This window comes from Hippocampus bargibanti, linkage group LG17 (genome assembly GCF_051943395.1).
Source record: "Hippocampus bargibanti isolate YZ-2025 linkage group LG17, ASM5194339v1, whole genome shotgun sequence".
NCBI classification, from domain to species: domain Eukaryota; kingdom Metazoa; phylum Chordata; class Actinopteri; order Syngnathiformes; family Syngnathidae; genus Hippocampus; species Hippocampus bargibanti.
This window is the reverse complement of record NC_142750.1, coordinates 5978759-5993594: the sequence shown is the minus strand read 5'-3', so window position 1 is coordinate 5993594 and position 14836 is coordinate 5978759. Positions and strand designations below refer to the sequence as shown.

At 43.3% G+C, this 14836-nt stretch overlaps 1 protein-coding gene across 1 annotated transcript; it reads right to left on the bottom strand.

The window, feature by feature from the left end:
* Positions 1-672: 672 nt before the first annotated feature.
* Positions 673-14686, bottom strand: cntnap1 (contactin associated protein 1). The gene is made up of 24 exons (XM_089019129.1): positions 14042-14686; positions 11259-11360; positions 10982-11175; positions 10452-10605; positions 10057-10260; positions 9782-9966; positions 9561-9710; positions 9228-9489; positions 9002-9151; positions 8758-8932; positions 8565-8671; positions 8361-8483; positions 8070-8273; positions 7842-7998; positions 7635-7762; positions 7379-7552; positions 7080-7298; positions 6766-7005; positions 6449-6688; positions 6241-6368; positions 5991-6084; positions 5678-5908; positions 5472-5516; positions 673-4017 (listed from the first exon to the last, which is right to left on the bottom strand). Exons 1-24 carry the CDS (start codon positions 14100-14102, stop codon positions 3818-3820), a joined length of 3927 nt encoding a protein of 1308 aa, XP_088875255.1. The 5' UTR covers positions 14103-14686; the 3' UTR covers positions 673-3817.
* Between the last annotated feature and the right edge of the window lie 150 nt (positions 14687-14836).

The window sequence follows — 14836 nt, the reverse complement described above, 5'->3', positions numbered from 1 at the left end:
TTTGATGATTGCACCTGGCTCGCCTATAAAACTAAATACATATTCTTGCTTTTTCGCTGTTCATTTCCTGTTTGGGCGGCAGTTGGCGGAAAGCGCAATTTTGATTGGATGATACTGACCTATGGCCGTTGATGTCTAAACAGGTAAACGCCCCTTTTAAATAAGCCTGACGAGTTTAAAAAATGACGTTGAATGGACGGATGCAATAAAACAATACCATGAAGTATCAGTGGCACTTTGACAAGCCCCATGCTAACGTTAACATCAACATACTTCTGTAAGAGACAGGAGAAAGCAAGTGTGCAAGCTAATGAGCAGTGTGCAGGCGAGCTAGCAGTAGCTTTGCCTATGGACCCGGCAAATTGATATTCATTCCAATTGTTTGGCTGGATTTTTTTTTACCAATCACGAGGTACGGAAAACTATTCATATTAATGGTATTATCACAAAGTTATTTTCAAGAATATATTCTGACATTTTGTTGAAATCACGTGTGTGGGTGCTTGTGTGTGCGTGTGTATGGCTCTCACTAAAAAAAAACATTTTTAAATATTTTACTTTTATGGCTCTCTTAGTCAAAAAGGTTCCCGATCCCTGCTATAGGCTTTGGTTCATTCTATTTTTATGCGTCTCCTTTACCGTTATACCACATCACCCAGCGGCTTACCTTCAGACTTTTTATTGGAGTGAATTTGGCTTTCGATTTATACAATAAGAACAAAACAATAGGCGATTACAGTTGCATTTTCTGACAAAAGAAAAAGTGAATGCGAATGTAGTCACTGTGTGAACTCATTACAATTGTAAGTATCGTTTGTGTTTGGACAGCACATTCACTCTTGGACACGTCATTGGGTAAACTTAGAAGACATTTTCGCACCCCCAATCAAATAAATATCTTAGTCGTGACAGCACATTTGAAACTAAACAGATTGGTCGCCCTCTAGTGGACATTTAAGGCCCTGTACACCATTCAACGCATCCATCGTCGTTCACGCAAATTATGAGAATGTCAGTTGAGCATAGCGATGCCTTGAGTTACGGAAAGATGATTTGATATTCAATTTGTATCTCAAGGCACCGCTGTTACTGACTGTTACTGCCGTACTATAATAGTGGGTTGTTGCTTCTGTGCACGTTTACGACGGATGGTGGGATCATACTGCTATGCTAGCTGCACAATTAAGCTAACATATACACACACAGACCTGTATTTGAGCAATGCTGTCGTTTACATTCACTTTTTACAGTACGCTCTTAAAAAATAGAGCATATAATCGCCGGTATGTTGCCACTGTACAATCAAACCATTAAATGTACCCATTTGGAGGGTTATTTCAGTTAAAATGAGCATGTAATGGAACTGTTTTTGCCCTGAGCTAACAGTACACAGTGTGACATTCAAAAAGTTGATTTCGACGCCTTACTGATGTGTATCAGGCATAAAGAAGCGTGTTCTAGTGTGTTAATGCTAGGCTATATGCTTTGCTTCACATACACCGTTAGCTGCTAGCAAAGAGTCAGTCGGCTTTTAGCGACTGAGCTACGACATGTTGCATAAATCTATCAACACGTGAGTGAATTGGAAGCATTTTACACCATCGTAGTCCTCTGTGCACGTACTTTGTGCTTTCACACCAGCAGTTAGCATGTGTTCTTATTTTTCGTTTGCTATCAGTTAGAGGCCAAATTCGCTGTTCCTTAACTGACATATCTTCACTAGCTGAATGGGTTGAAACAACGCTAATTGATATTTTATGTTTGTTTTAAACACATTTCAACTGCAAATAATGGGTAAATTATTAAAAATGGTGGAAAGGTGGCAATTTTTTAAACTCGAACTACTGATGTAAAAGCACATACAATGTGTGTATATTTATATTTTAGTATCTCCACTCTAACATTGCTTTGTCTTAAAATCCAGACATAACAAGCTAGACAGATCCAAGTACAACGTGTATGGTTGCCCCCCACATTATCAACGACAGTCTGTAACCCGTCTTAAAAACAAGTAAGAGTAGATATGGCATTGCAATCATTAAAGCTGCAATCTACTAAAAATACAATGTGGCCATTCCAGAATTGCGTATACATTCTTAACAGGTAATGCAACTGCCAGACTGTAGCTTTTAGGCTTAGAATACGCAATACACAGACATTTTCACAACTTGGAATTGTTATGTTCGGCCTTCAGCCTCCAACGTGTGCCATTCAGTTTGGCTTATTTTTTAAAGAACAAGCAGATTGAGAGATAGGGTGTCACCAGATCGTTGGTTGAATGTGCAAGTTTTACACTGTCCATATACAGTAAAGTCTCGTTATATCGATATTCAAGGAAGTCCGAAAAAAATATCGATATAACCGGGACTATCGATATATCCGACCCTGTTTGAATGTAATTTTCTCCGTGCGTGCATAGAAATAGTATCGATATAACCGGGACTATCGATATATCCGATATCGATATAACGAGACTTTACTGTAGTTGAATATTGGCAGCTTCCGATAGGCTGCGAAAATAATAAAAGTCTGATTCCTTGTTCTTGGATCCGAGTGCCATCTAATGAAGCTTTTGTATTAACTTGAATGGGGTTTGCGAGGGGGCATCCTTGCTCAGATGAGGCACTTCAGTTTTTCACCCTGTAGGACAGTGTGAGACTTGCATGGGGCTTTCTTGAACTTCGCAAAATACAAACGTTAGACAGCACCATGCATTTCATCCCACTCAAACTGGAGTTAGAAAAAAAATACATAACAAAAGGAAGAAATGGAAGAATTGGAAAACCTTAGTTGGGTGACTGGTGGTAATTTGGCTTTGTCCTCACTGGTTATTGCTTGTGGGTTTTACTTATTGTGGTACTTTTCTACCCCCCCCCCCTATAGGCCTGCGTGATTGCTCGTCAAGATGGGCAGTTTAACATATATGCTCTGTTATGTGGTTAAATAAATCTTCAACCAAATTTCAGACGAGGTCAGACTCCAGTCCTCTTGGATCTTGGCTTTTTTTTTTTTTAATTGCAGCCAGGTTAGCATTGCAAGAGAATCTGTTCTCAATTGTCAATCCTGGATAAATACCTTTGCTACTTTTGTGTTGTTGTTATTGTCACACTTGGGTCTTCGCTTTATTTTGTTGTACAATGTTCACCCCTGATAAAAAAAAAACATCTATTCTCTATTGAACTTGTGACTGACAAAAAATACATACAGGAATCAAGCCAACAGCATCTGTTTAAAAGAACTCCAAAATACTCTCCAGGCATCTGTTGACTTCATGGCTATACTCGCCACAAAGGTCCATCTCATCTCTAAGATAAATCCACAGATTTAGGAATGGTGGGTGTAGTTTTCAAAAAAACTAATTGAATTCCTTGCTCAATAGGACTTTAACCAGGATATCAGACAGGATTCCAGACACGCACAGCCCAGTGACTCCTCACCGACCTCTCAGCGTGACACAACAACATTCCAGCATTACAGGTAATTAAAATTGAGTGCTTTGAATTGCAGCGAGTTTATTATATCACTTTTGGGGGTACTGGTATATCACGTTGTAGCCCACAGTGGCCACTGCTCAGATCATGGCCCTTGCTACTACAGTCGTTAGCATGCATTAGCTTGTATTGTTGCTGTGATATCTTTTGTTGTCTGCACTCTCTTGACATGTTTATGAAATGTGATCGTAGCTAAACCCACAAGTCATACCCCACAGAGGACTACCATTATAATCAAAAGAATCAATTCAAAGACATGTATGTAATTATATAAGTCCTTCCCAAAAGTCACTTTCCCATTGGTCCCACGCGTGTGGTTGATTTGTTTAGCCACTCCTGAATTCTTCGTCAATTTCAGGTAGGATCTTCTTTTCTCGTCTCAGGGTCTCCGTGAGGGGCCGGGAGCTGCTGGGCGAATCCAAGTGTTTGGGCTCATTGGTGCGATAGGTACCTTTCTGCTGGTACGCGTACACATAGATGCTATATAAGCCCGCCAGGAGAAGAAGCAGCGCCAGGATGACGATGACTGCGGCAGTTCAAGAGAGAGATAAGCACCACTTAAGCAGACACATGCTCTGTTTTTTTTTAGCTTAATATGCTCTGTTTTTTGTCTCTTTGAATGTAATATTGAGGTCTGGGATTTGCTCTTGCTGGCGAATTTTTCATGCAATGCTACCATCTAAATCAGGGGTGTCAAAGTCATTTTCAGCCGCGGGCCACATTGTAGTTCTGGTTTCCTCTCGAGGGCCGTTATGAATTTGGGGATCCCATTAGAATGTTTAAATCCCTTCAAATATTACATATAGAGCACACAGCAAATTAATGAATAACTCGTTTTCAAATCTGAAGTCAAGAATAATGACTTTTATTGTGGTTGACATCCAAAAATATGAAATTTTGGCTCAGATTTTAGCAATCATCATGGAATTTAACAAGTTTGATTTGCTGTCGCGGGCCGACAAAAATGATGTGGCGGGCTGAATTTGGCCCGCGGGCCTTGACTTTGACACCTGTGATCTAAATAATTAATTTCCTGGCAAAAATGTATCAAAAAATGTATGCTAATTGCTAATTCCACAATAATTTCCACCAACAAAATGACATACCATGCCTCATCCCAAATTGTATTCTAGTCTTGAGATGTCCTTTGTTGACATGCCTGCATTAATGTTTGACGATGACATCTCGTATTAGCATAATACCACTCAATCTGACCGCTGGTGATGTATTAATACAGTGACCGGGAGTAAAATGATGAGCCGGAAAGCAGATTACAACTGAGCTGATCCGGGGAAGGTCTTAGACATGGATCGAATGGAGGAGTAGGGACCGAGATCCATCATCAATTGATATAATGTGGAAAACTTCTTTATCATTTCAATTTTTGCGCACAGTCTTTCTTTCCCTTAGATAGAAATGTCAAAAATATGTCCGAAATGGATGGAAATATCGGTTTTTTTTTTGGTCCCCTTACAGACAATGAAAAGGTTTCTTCAGCTGTCATCTGTACTTCTATGAAGGTGTCGGACGTTTCGCTTCTCATCCAAGAGGCTTTGTCAGCTAACTAACATTTGCAGGTAGCTCTGGCCCTGAATATTTGTGTATATCCCTAATGTCCAGAGGTGGCGGTTCCAGACCTCTGCTTTGATAGGTCCCTGCTCTAAGGTTGGGGGGAGCAGAGGACTATTCCCTGAGGCTACACTGATTAATTCTTTTGTCCTGACTGATTATGGTCTATGACTGGCCCTGATTTCCCCATTCGCTCTGGTATCGATACCAGCAAATTTTTGTGAGCTGACGAAGCCTCTGGGTTGAGAAGCGAAACGTCCGACACCTTTAAAGAAGTACAGATTCCGGTTGAAGGAACCTTTTCATCGATGGACCACTCTTGTACGACTGACAGACGTCCCCTTTCAGAATTTATTGGATGGTGTTTTACAAGTCAGAAAGCTCAATATGCAAAAACTGTAAAGGACTCACCAATGATCCAGAATAGGCCCAGGTCATCATGGATGTATATGTAATCTGTAAGGCAGATATGCACATTAACCATTTCATTTCATGCAATCATAACCTGTAACCTGACAACATGAACATCTGTCCACTGTAGTCACCCCTGTCCCATCCCTGTCCCTGACGACCGTGTTTATAGTTTACGTGTGTAATTAGAGGTGAACTTAAAATACCTATGGTGGTAAACCACGGATCCACTTCCCAGGGGACGTAACCCAAAACAGGAGGGAAGGCGCCGCAATTGGACTCGGAGACATAACCTTGCGTCGTCACCGGAGGGTCTGTTTCATTTGGCCGGAAAAGAACTTTTAAAGGGGCATAGACGTTGTATCTCACGCCGGAGATGCAGCCAATGAAGCCCGGAGCATTGTGTCTCTGGATTTCATAGTCGATGTCGCCGACCTCTGAGAACCACAGGGTGTGGTCAAAATACAATTCTTTCAAATTGCAGCCGATATATCCTGAGCATAAGATTAACCAACGTACCCATCACCCTGCCCAAAAACATGGACTTTGGAGAATCAAATCTTGCATCTTCCACTAAAGTGATCTTTTCAACAATGGGCTCCATAAAATCCACCTGTGGAAACAGAGTGGTCAATTGATACTTTTTTAATATCTAGATTTGAGATTATGTACTGGCAATTTATAAATGATAAATAGCAGAGGCGTGAGAATAGAGCCTTGTGGTACTTTTTTAAGGGACTTGTAAGGTGAGACGAGCCAGACCACTGACTTGCGTTTTGATGGTCCTGTTGTGTCTGGTGATGTTAATGTAATGTGGGTATCCATCTGCGAGATTACGACGAGTCAGCTCGTATTTGTGGGTGATGAGTCCCAGTTTATATCTCAAATCCACGCTACCTGTGTGGAGAAAGTCAACGGATGGCTTAGAATGGCACGTAGGCGACACGGTGAATGGCCCTCTGGTATGCGGTCCCTACCGTCAGTCTTGAGTACGACGGCAATGTAGTCATGAACAAAAGAGCTGATGTAGAGCAGCACGGCCGGTTTGTAGATGGTACTGAAGCTGAATTCGATGTCGTCCGCGGTGTCGTTATACCCCAGACTGAAATTGTCGTAATGCGGGTCAATCCAGTTAGCCCAAGCTGCTTCGTCAGATATTGGCTTCTTCTGCACGTTGTACTTCAGCCAGGACCCAAGTTCAAAGTAGGCGCCGATGTCTTGAATGACATCAACGTAAGAAATCAACATCATTACGCCTCGCTCAGTTTTGGTCAAGTTCTGCCGAGGAACTCACCTTTATGGCAGTAGAACCCGTCAAATGCCGTGTTGTTGCAGTCGCAGGTGTAGGAAGCGTAGCCCTCAATACACTGGCCGCTGTTACGGCAAGGTATGGTAGCATTGAGACACTGGCCAGTACAGTTCCTCCTGATCCCTTTTTCTTCATCAACTTTCCCTTCCAAATCCAGAGGAACACCATTCAGCCGCAACCCTCGGAGGCAACCCAAGAAGGGTTTTTGGGTGCGGTTACGGGAACCTAATGTAAGATAGTGGTTTGGAAACTTGCACCTGAGACCTTTAATGGATTGTCATTTTTTTCGAGTTACCTACCGACAACAAGAGGATTCGTGAAGTTCATGGTGACAAAAGTCTGACTGGGGAAACGTTTGACAGTCCAAGGCTGGTAATCGACCTTGATGCGAGCCAATTTCACATTAATCTCAGCCTGGACAAAGTGCCACTCGTTATCATTGAGTGGCACAGGGGAGCGTAGCGTCACATTCTGGATGCCATCGCCCACCATGAAGACGAATACAAGATGATGGGTCGCTGAAAAGAAGGAAGAAGAAAGGGTCATAAAAGTGGCTAACTAAAACAGGACAATGTATGTCAGTGCTTGTTGAACTCACTGTTGAGCTCTATCCGGATAAAGTTTTTCAGGTGATCGTCAGAGTTCTCCAAAAAGACAGAGTCGTATCTATACGTTTTGAAGTGGAAGGAGATATCGGCACTCGACCCCGGCTTGAAAGTGGGGAAGGTTATGTTGGCGGGTTTGGTGAAAGATATTGTGTTCCAGATGTTTCCTGTAAACAGCAGAATGTTCTTCAGACCGAGCAACTCAAATACTTTCCCACCAAAAAAGTTAACCCAAAGTGTTGAGCTCACTATCTCCATGGCAACGAAGAGGTCCTACTGTGAACTGTGCTTCTGAGCCAGTCCGGTTGGTGTCGCCAACTACCACCCTCCTAACAGGAAGATGGTCCCTGAAGTCCAAGTAGCCTTTATCGGAGGACCTGACGTTTTAAAAAATGACCATGCGGATACCTTCACATACATGTTACAGACCGCATAAATGTTATGTCCTTGTCTCACCATTGTCTATAGTCTGCATCGCAATTGCATTGATACTTGGGGTCAACACAGGTCTGGTTGATGGCGCAGCCACACTTTTGGACCTCTCTGAACGTTCCTCCCCAGTAGTAGTGACTCTCATTGTTGCGACCAATCCAGTAACCAAACGGTCTTCCACCTGAAGCAGAGTGACTGTCAGCACAATCACCGTTGCTTTTCATTTCCCGCAATTTAGGAAGACGGTCTCACCGGGTGTGTTGAGGAATCGGGATTTATAGCATGAATAGTCCACCCACTGCTCACAGTACAATGAGGTGTTGGCCAGGGCGGTGACTTCATCCCAAGATGCGTTCCAGTAGTTGACATTGCCGATGTACGGCTTGTCAATTGAACTCCCTCTTACCTTCGTACCGTCCACCCGATCGTGCAAGATCACAGTCCAAGCTTTGTATGCTGGAGGGGTTCCAGACATGGCAATGGAGAAGGGTCATGAACATCGTCATTTGAAAAGGCTGGAAAGCAATCTAAGTCCGTACTTACACTTCATTTTACAGTATACTTCAAATGGCTTTAGCGGTCCGCTCAGATCTGGATCAATGGTGTAGTTTCCGGACCAGTACTTTCCGCTGAGTCTGTAGGCTTCGCACGACTCTTTATACACCGCTGTGAAGTAATTCAACTTATGTCAATCAGAATGGCTTTGTCTTCAGAAACAGGATCAAGGTTAGCGGGTTTCAGACTTACACATGTGACACACTTCCCCTTTATAACCGGTGTTTTCACAAAGACAAATGAAGTCGTCCCACGACTGTATGCATCTTCCTTCGTGCTCGCATGGATTGGGAGAACATCTGTAAAACAAGATACAAAAGTATTTTCCATCCACATGAGCGGAGACTTCTTCAGGGTAACGGTATGTTGATAGGTCGCTTCCCACCTGTCGGTAATGCCGCAAGTTCCCAATAGGAGTTCAGCATAGCGCCCCCACTGCCGTTGCAAAATAATGTCGATGTCGAGCTGCTCATTGTCTATGAAGATATGCTGCATGCAACCGTGAAAGCGGTTTAGCTTGGTCTCACACTTCCTGATGGTGTTGTTGGTTTTTGGACAGCCTGGGCAAAAGTACACTAATGGAATAGGATTGGATCTCGATTTTGTTGTTTATTTGGTTTTCAGTTCACCTCCAAAGAAGTAACGGTCTCCAGTACGTATTGTGAAAGGGTTTGTGATTTTCAGCGGCGAACCCTCCTCCTCATCGATTGTGAGGGTGAGAAGGTTATCCCTGGCCGCCAAATCGACCGAATGCCAATAACCATCATTTAGTCTGTAACCTGGACACAGACGAAAAACCTGTCAATTCGGAACATTCTCATTACAAAGTTTCTCCGATGATTGTGATCAGTCCACCTGCGGCAAATTGCAGTTTCTTCTTGCCAGGCTGAAAGATGGTGACGTTGATCTGCCCCTCGCTAAGACCTAGCTCCAGGGCGCCAAGGTCATCGGCAAAGCGTGTGAACATGAGCAAGCCCGTGTAGTCCCATGAGCGGAATTTGAACTTTACAAACATGCGTGGCCTTCTAAAGAACCCCGGCACTTGTAGGTAGTTGTTCGGTCCGGCGAAGGTCATCGGTTTGAGAAGAATGTCCCGGCAGCCAAAATGCATGTTTTTCTGTGAAAGACCAAAGAACAAATCCTTATTAATTCTAATACTATTCTTCAGCGAATCTCTAGATGGAACACCTTTCTCGGTATGATGATGTCTGTGTCTTCCTGCATAGCCTTGTAGATGATATTGATGCCGTTGATGAAGGCATTCTCCAGACAGCCCCGAAAATTTGGAGTGGTGGGGAGGTGAGGCATTTTGGGCTCGATAACACCACCAACATACAACTAAAAGACAGACCCAAAGAACCAAAACAGTTTTTTCCTCTGCTGCCGACTAATCAAAGATGCTAGCTTACCTTATTATCCAGATCCAGGTGGCTAAACTCTCCATTACAGACGGCTGTCACCGTCTGACTGTCAACAGTGAAGTTCACCTGACGGCCTGAGCGTTGAATCGTGACGTAATGCCAGTGTAGGTTGTCCAGAAGGCTGCCAGCTACAAGAGTGGTACGACCATCTGTTTTGTGTATAACGCTACTTCCTAAGACAAAGATAGAAACCGGGAAATTAGCTAAAAACTAATAACGTGTGTGTTCTGCAAACTTGTCTTTGATCTTAAGTCACTCTGTACCCAGGCTGATGTGTAGGTAGAGTCGACCTCTCTTTAACTCGAGAGTGAAGAGGTCTCCCTGAACTCCATCGCTGTGTAACAGCACACCGTCCTGCTCCAGAGTTTTGAAGTTTATAGCAATGTGGTCATTTAACGTGCGGGACCTCTTCCCGGGGTACATATAGACGACCGAGTCGTCCCCGTTGTACTGCAGCACATGTGAATCTAAGAGAAATGGATTACATTTTGACCAAAACCGTAGACAGTTGGTATCTCTTTTGTACGCATGAACCCTTTCATGCACTCTGTATCCAGATAACGTGATCGACTGTCCACCGTAGCAACCGCTGTCCCCCAAAGGGTTCAGGTTACTATTTAGACAAAATCCAAGAAATTGTCCTGAATTTATCTATTACCGTAATGGCATCCAAACAGCTCTAGCCTCACGCCGATCTTCCCGCCGTTCTCTGTGTTCCACGCCAAAGGAAGTAGGCGAATATGTTTGGCTGTAAAGGCGTAATGGAAGACATTCCTTTTCACCTGATAATAATTCCAGTTCCCAGGCAAAGTCTGCAAACAGACAAGGAAGAAGAGGAGGGGGAGTGTTATTGAGTTTTATTAAGATGCCTGTGTTGATACAGTTGCGATGAGATATGATTTGTCAGTCTAAGAGATAATGTACTTTCTTTTGGTCCGTTGGAGTTGACAATGAGCACAGTAAAATACTCCCTAGCTGCGGATTTGCCTGTAATGGGTGTCCAATGAATCCGGTCTAAGTAGTTTTGCGCATAAGTGATCAACGGAATCATATCGGCCTTGGCTAACTTCCGTTTGCTGTGTTCTTGCATGACCTTGTCTTCTAGCTCTTGTCTAAACTTCCTGCCTCAACGGAGGAATGACACATTCTCGCCCACAGGTTTAATACCCCCCCTCCTGTGGCACCCACCGAGTTGCCTCCTTTCATGATATATGGTGTCCACGAGTCTGGCCTGTCCCCGTAAAGAAGGGTGTACTTGGTGACCCAATCATACGAGTTAAAGGTGCCCTGGGTGGCGATGGCCCTTAGACGGTACTTCCTGCCCAGATCCACCTGCAGCCACGGCTGACGATCTCTGGGGGAGGGTGACCAGCCACTGCTGCCTACGAGGAAGAAAAGTGTGTTGGCCTGGTACAAATATTTGGCGAACATTTATACCTAGAACGACAATGCACTCGAAACTTACCATACAACTTGGCGAAACTGGCAGAGTAGAGGAAGTTATATCTGGATGAGGCCAGGAAGGAAGAGGCGTAGAGACCGGACACCAGTGGATCCACGCATTCTTCTGCGGGTTAATATTTTTTGATTTAATTAAAAATAATAATAAAATGAAGTAATGGTCTTTGCGTGAGCATTGTCAATGAGAGGTCCTCTCATTTATTATAATGAGTCATTTAAGTATAATTTCTCTCCATTTAAAAAAAATGAGCATGGCTTAGATTTCCTCGTGCAGAGTTTAAATGTCTGGCATCCTTTTGTCCGTATCATTTTCGCATTGTGTCAAGGTGAGTTGCTGGTCTAACTATTAAAAGCCGTCATCTGTCTTCTTCGTGCCGCTTTGTGCCATAGCGCTGGATGAATGCCCAGAACCTTGACCACGGAAATGCGAAAAGATAGAAACCTAGCATTGTTCTCCTCAAGGACATCCACGATTGTTGAGTCATGGCTTGCAAGATGAATTCAACATTCCGGTTGTGCCTCCATCCTTTGACATAATTTCGATTAGTGCACAAAATAAGCCACAATCGGAATATTCCACTGCTTCTAACAGAAGACATATTGATCGGTTTTAATTCCTCTTGAAGCACCAAAAGGTAGGAAAGTCTTTCCTTTGCCCCCACTCTATGAAATCTCTCCACCCAACTGTAGGGCGTTGTCAACTTGCAACCCTGACCTCTTGCCGGGATGCTTCTAGGTGTCACCCAAGGCACTCTCTCGCTCCCTTGCACCTATTACAAATTCATCAGTAACCGTCTGCCGAGTGGAAACACTGTGGCCATATTTAGAGTGCCGGTTCTATTTGTGCTGACTCATCAGTCTTCTGTATGAGTGCGGGACAGGGCCAAACGAGCTGACAATAGCGGCGCTATGCAGAGAGCAGCAGGAGGAGGAAAAGGGTGGGCGATAGCTTTTCGTTAGCGTCACCGACCTGTGACAGTATTGTCACAATTGGGATTTTTGACAGCCTTATCGTTACTACACTTTTTGCACTTTACTAAGCTTTTGTTGTTCTTTGGGTAGTTGTTCTAGTTACAATAGTCACTAGATTTTAGGCCCCTTGTTTGTCACAATCGGCACTATGTATAAGTGACTGGAAGAGGTTCATTTCCACAGGCCATAGCCCTGTAATGGTTAGCCACCATTATTAGTAATCTTGAGGCACTTAATTTTCAAATCATTTTTTGGTACCATAGGCAACTTTTAGCGACTTTGGCAGCTTTTTTTTCAGTCACCCTTGACATTACGGGCAGCCTTTATTTTTACTGCATGTAATTATTCTATGCTACGGGGCTTTCACATAGCATTCAATAAACTCCAAATGCATGTAGTTGACAGCATATCGATTCAAAAAGAAAGACAGCCCATTCTTTGCGAGCACTATCCCAACTCTACACTTATACCATTCACTGCCATTCACAAATTTATTCGGGAATTGAAAATATGACGTAGAGCGCCATTCCCGAATTTGTTTGGCTTTTGTTTTTTCATGCTTGGGTGCCAATAAAGTGCTGGCCATGGCCTCTGGTAATGTTTTTTTTCTTTTCCACAAAGGAGCAGCAGTTACATTTTTTCCATGTTAGCGCTTTGTTCCAGCTTCAGCTGTTGTTAAAGCGCCATATAAACCAATATGTATGTATTGCATTGTACAGTATTTTGGACAGCCACCCTCATTTCAAGCTCCTATAACTCCAGATCCATATAATTTAAGAATTAACAATTTTTTTCTGATGAAAGAAGAGTTTAAGGTTTTTAACACTGTGTTGAATGTTTATGTAGTCCTAAAACTCAATATACTGTGGGTCCTGAAATTCAAATGACAATGACAAAAACCCTGGCACTGTCGTGGACACATTTTTGCATGAGTTAAAATAAGTATGTGCTTATTTTGATTTGATGTTGCCAGAAAACACACTGCCACATTATTTTTATTTTCCAGACTCTTCCCAAGACACGTGCATCCCTCTTGCATTTATCTATTCACAAAACGACTGAGTCATAACAGACCTTCTGAATCAGTATCACTAACTCAGTTGTGTAATTTGATTCACAGTCATCATTTAATTACAGCTGATTTAAGCCTGGTTTAACATCCGAGCAGAAAGAAGGGGTGGTTTGGGGGTAGTCCTTGACCCCTTCCGGGGGTAAGCCACGTGCAAGATATTTGATTGATAGGTCGTCCCCCCACTACCCCCCCCCCCCCAAAAAAAAAATGGAATGGGGTGAATCTCGTCTGTGCTCAGAGTCCTATAGTCTCTTAAACCTCAGTTTAAACATCTCCCTTTCTTATATTTTACTTCAGTGTCGGCTCACGCTTTATATTCACAATGCGTCCGACACATCCCGCATCTACTCTGCAGCGTTGTCGGTGGGGCGGTGCAAGTTGGAGGTTACAAACTTGCGTACTGGGGTGAAAGCACCGCAATGCAGACTGCAGTCCCCCTCGTCCGCGCTCACCTTAATTCTGCGGGACTGTCTGACGCTGTTTTAGCTCCCCCTTTGCGTCCAGACAAACAGTACGAAACGATCGAGTGCCATCTTGTTTTTTTAAATGCATTCGCTTTAAAAATACAGAAACCTTGCTATCCCGACAAGACATGACAATATGCCCTTCAAGAATTCCAATGCAGAAGCAACGTGCCCTTCGCTGATTCGTTTCTCCTAGCAACTTTTTGCACACAAAAAAACGGAAACAATCCTAATACCTAACACAAAAAAAAGCATAATGAGTGTATCGCAATTACTTACGTGAGTAGCAGCGTTGCAGAGCCAAAGACAAGAAGCATAAAGTCAATATTTTGCAAGTCATCCTTCAATTTAGAACGCCCTTTGCCCTCATCGAAAATGTTAATTAGACGATAGAACGTATTTCCAACGCATCCTCTCTTTATTCCCCCCACCACCACCCTGGTGCAACTTTAACTCCTCCAACTCCTATTCTTCCTTGGGCAGCTTTTACCGCTGCGGGCACGCGCATGGGATGACGGTGGTGATGCTGCGACCGGCCGAGAGCGTGCACCCCCCCCCCCCCTTAGATAGTTCAAATGCTAATGCAAGTTTCTCTGCTTGCTGCAGAATATAGCTTGAATGGTTCCCCAAAATGGCTTCTTCAAATAAGTTCCAAAGGAACCTTTAAAAAAAAATTAAAAACAAAATAATCACTTTAAAAAAATAATCCATCAGGCCTCTTATATGACCAGGCACAAAAGACGCTTCCCGTCGCTCATCTGACATTACATATCCCTGATTTGGCACAATTCCTCGTTTTTAATCTGGTCAGATCGCGTCGTGTTTATTGAGCAGGTCGAGGAGATGATTCCAGAAATAGGCTTGGACATCCTTGAAGGCATCCTTGTCCAAGTACATCGTGCCACCACCAACGTTCCAGATCAGGGATGATAATAATAATGATGATGATGATGTGGCCAGCTGCTGTGTCTGATTTCGGACAAGTGAGGCAGGATGAGAGGGAGGGTGAGATTTAGTTCGAGTGGGGGGATTTATGGTGGTCACAAAATATTGAAAAAAAACAGCTTTGGGATT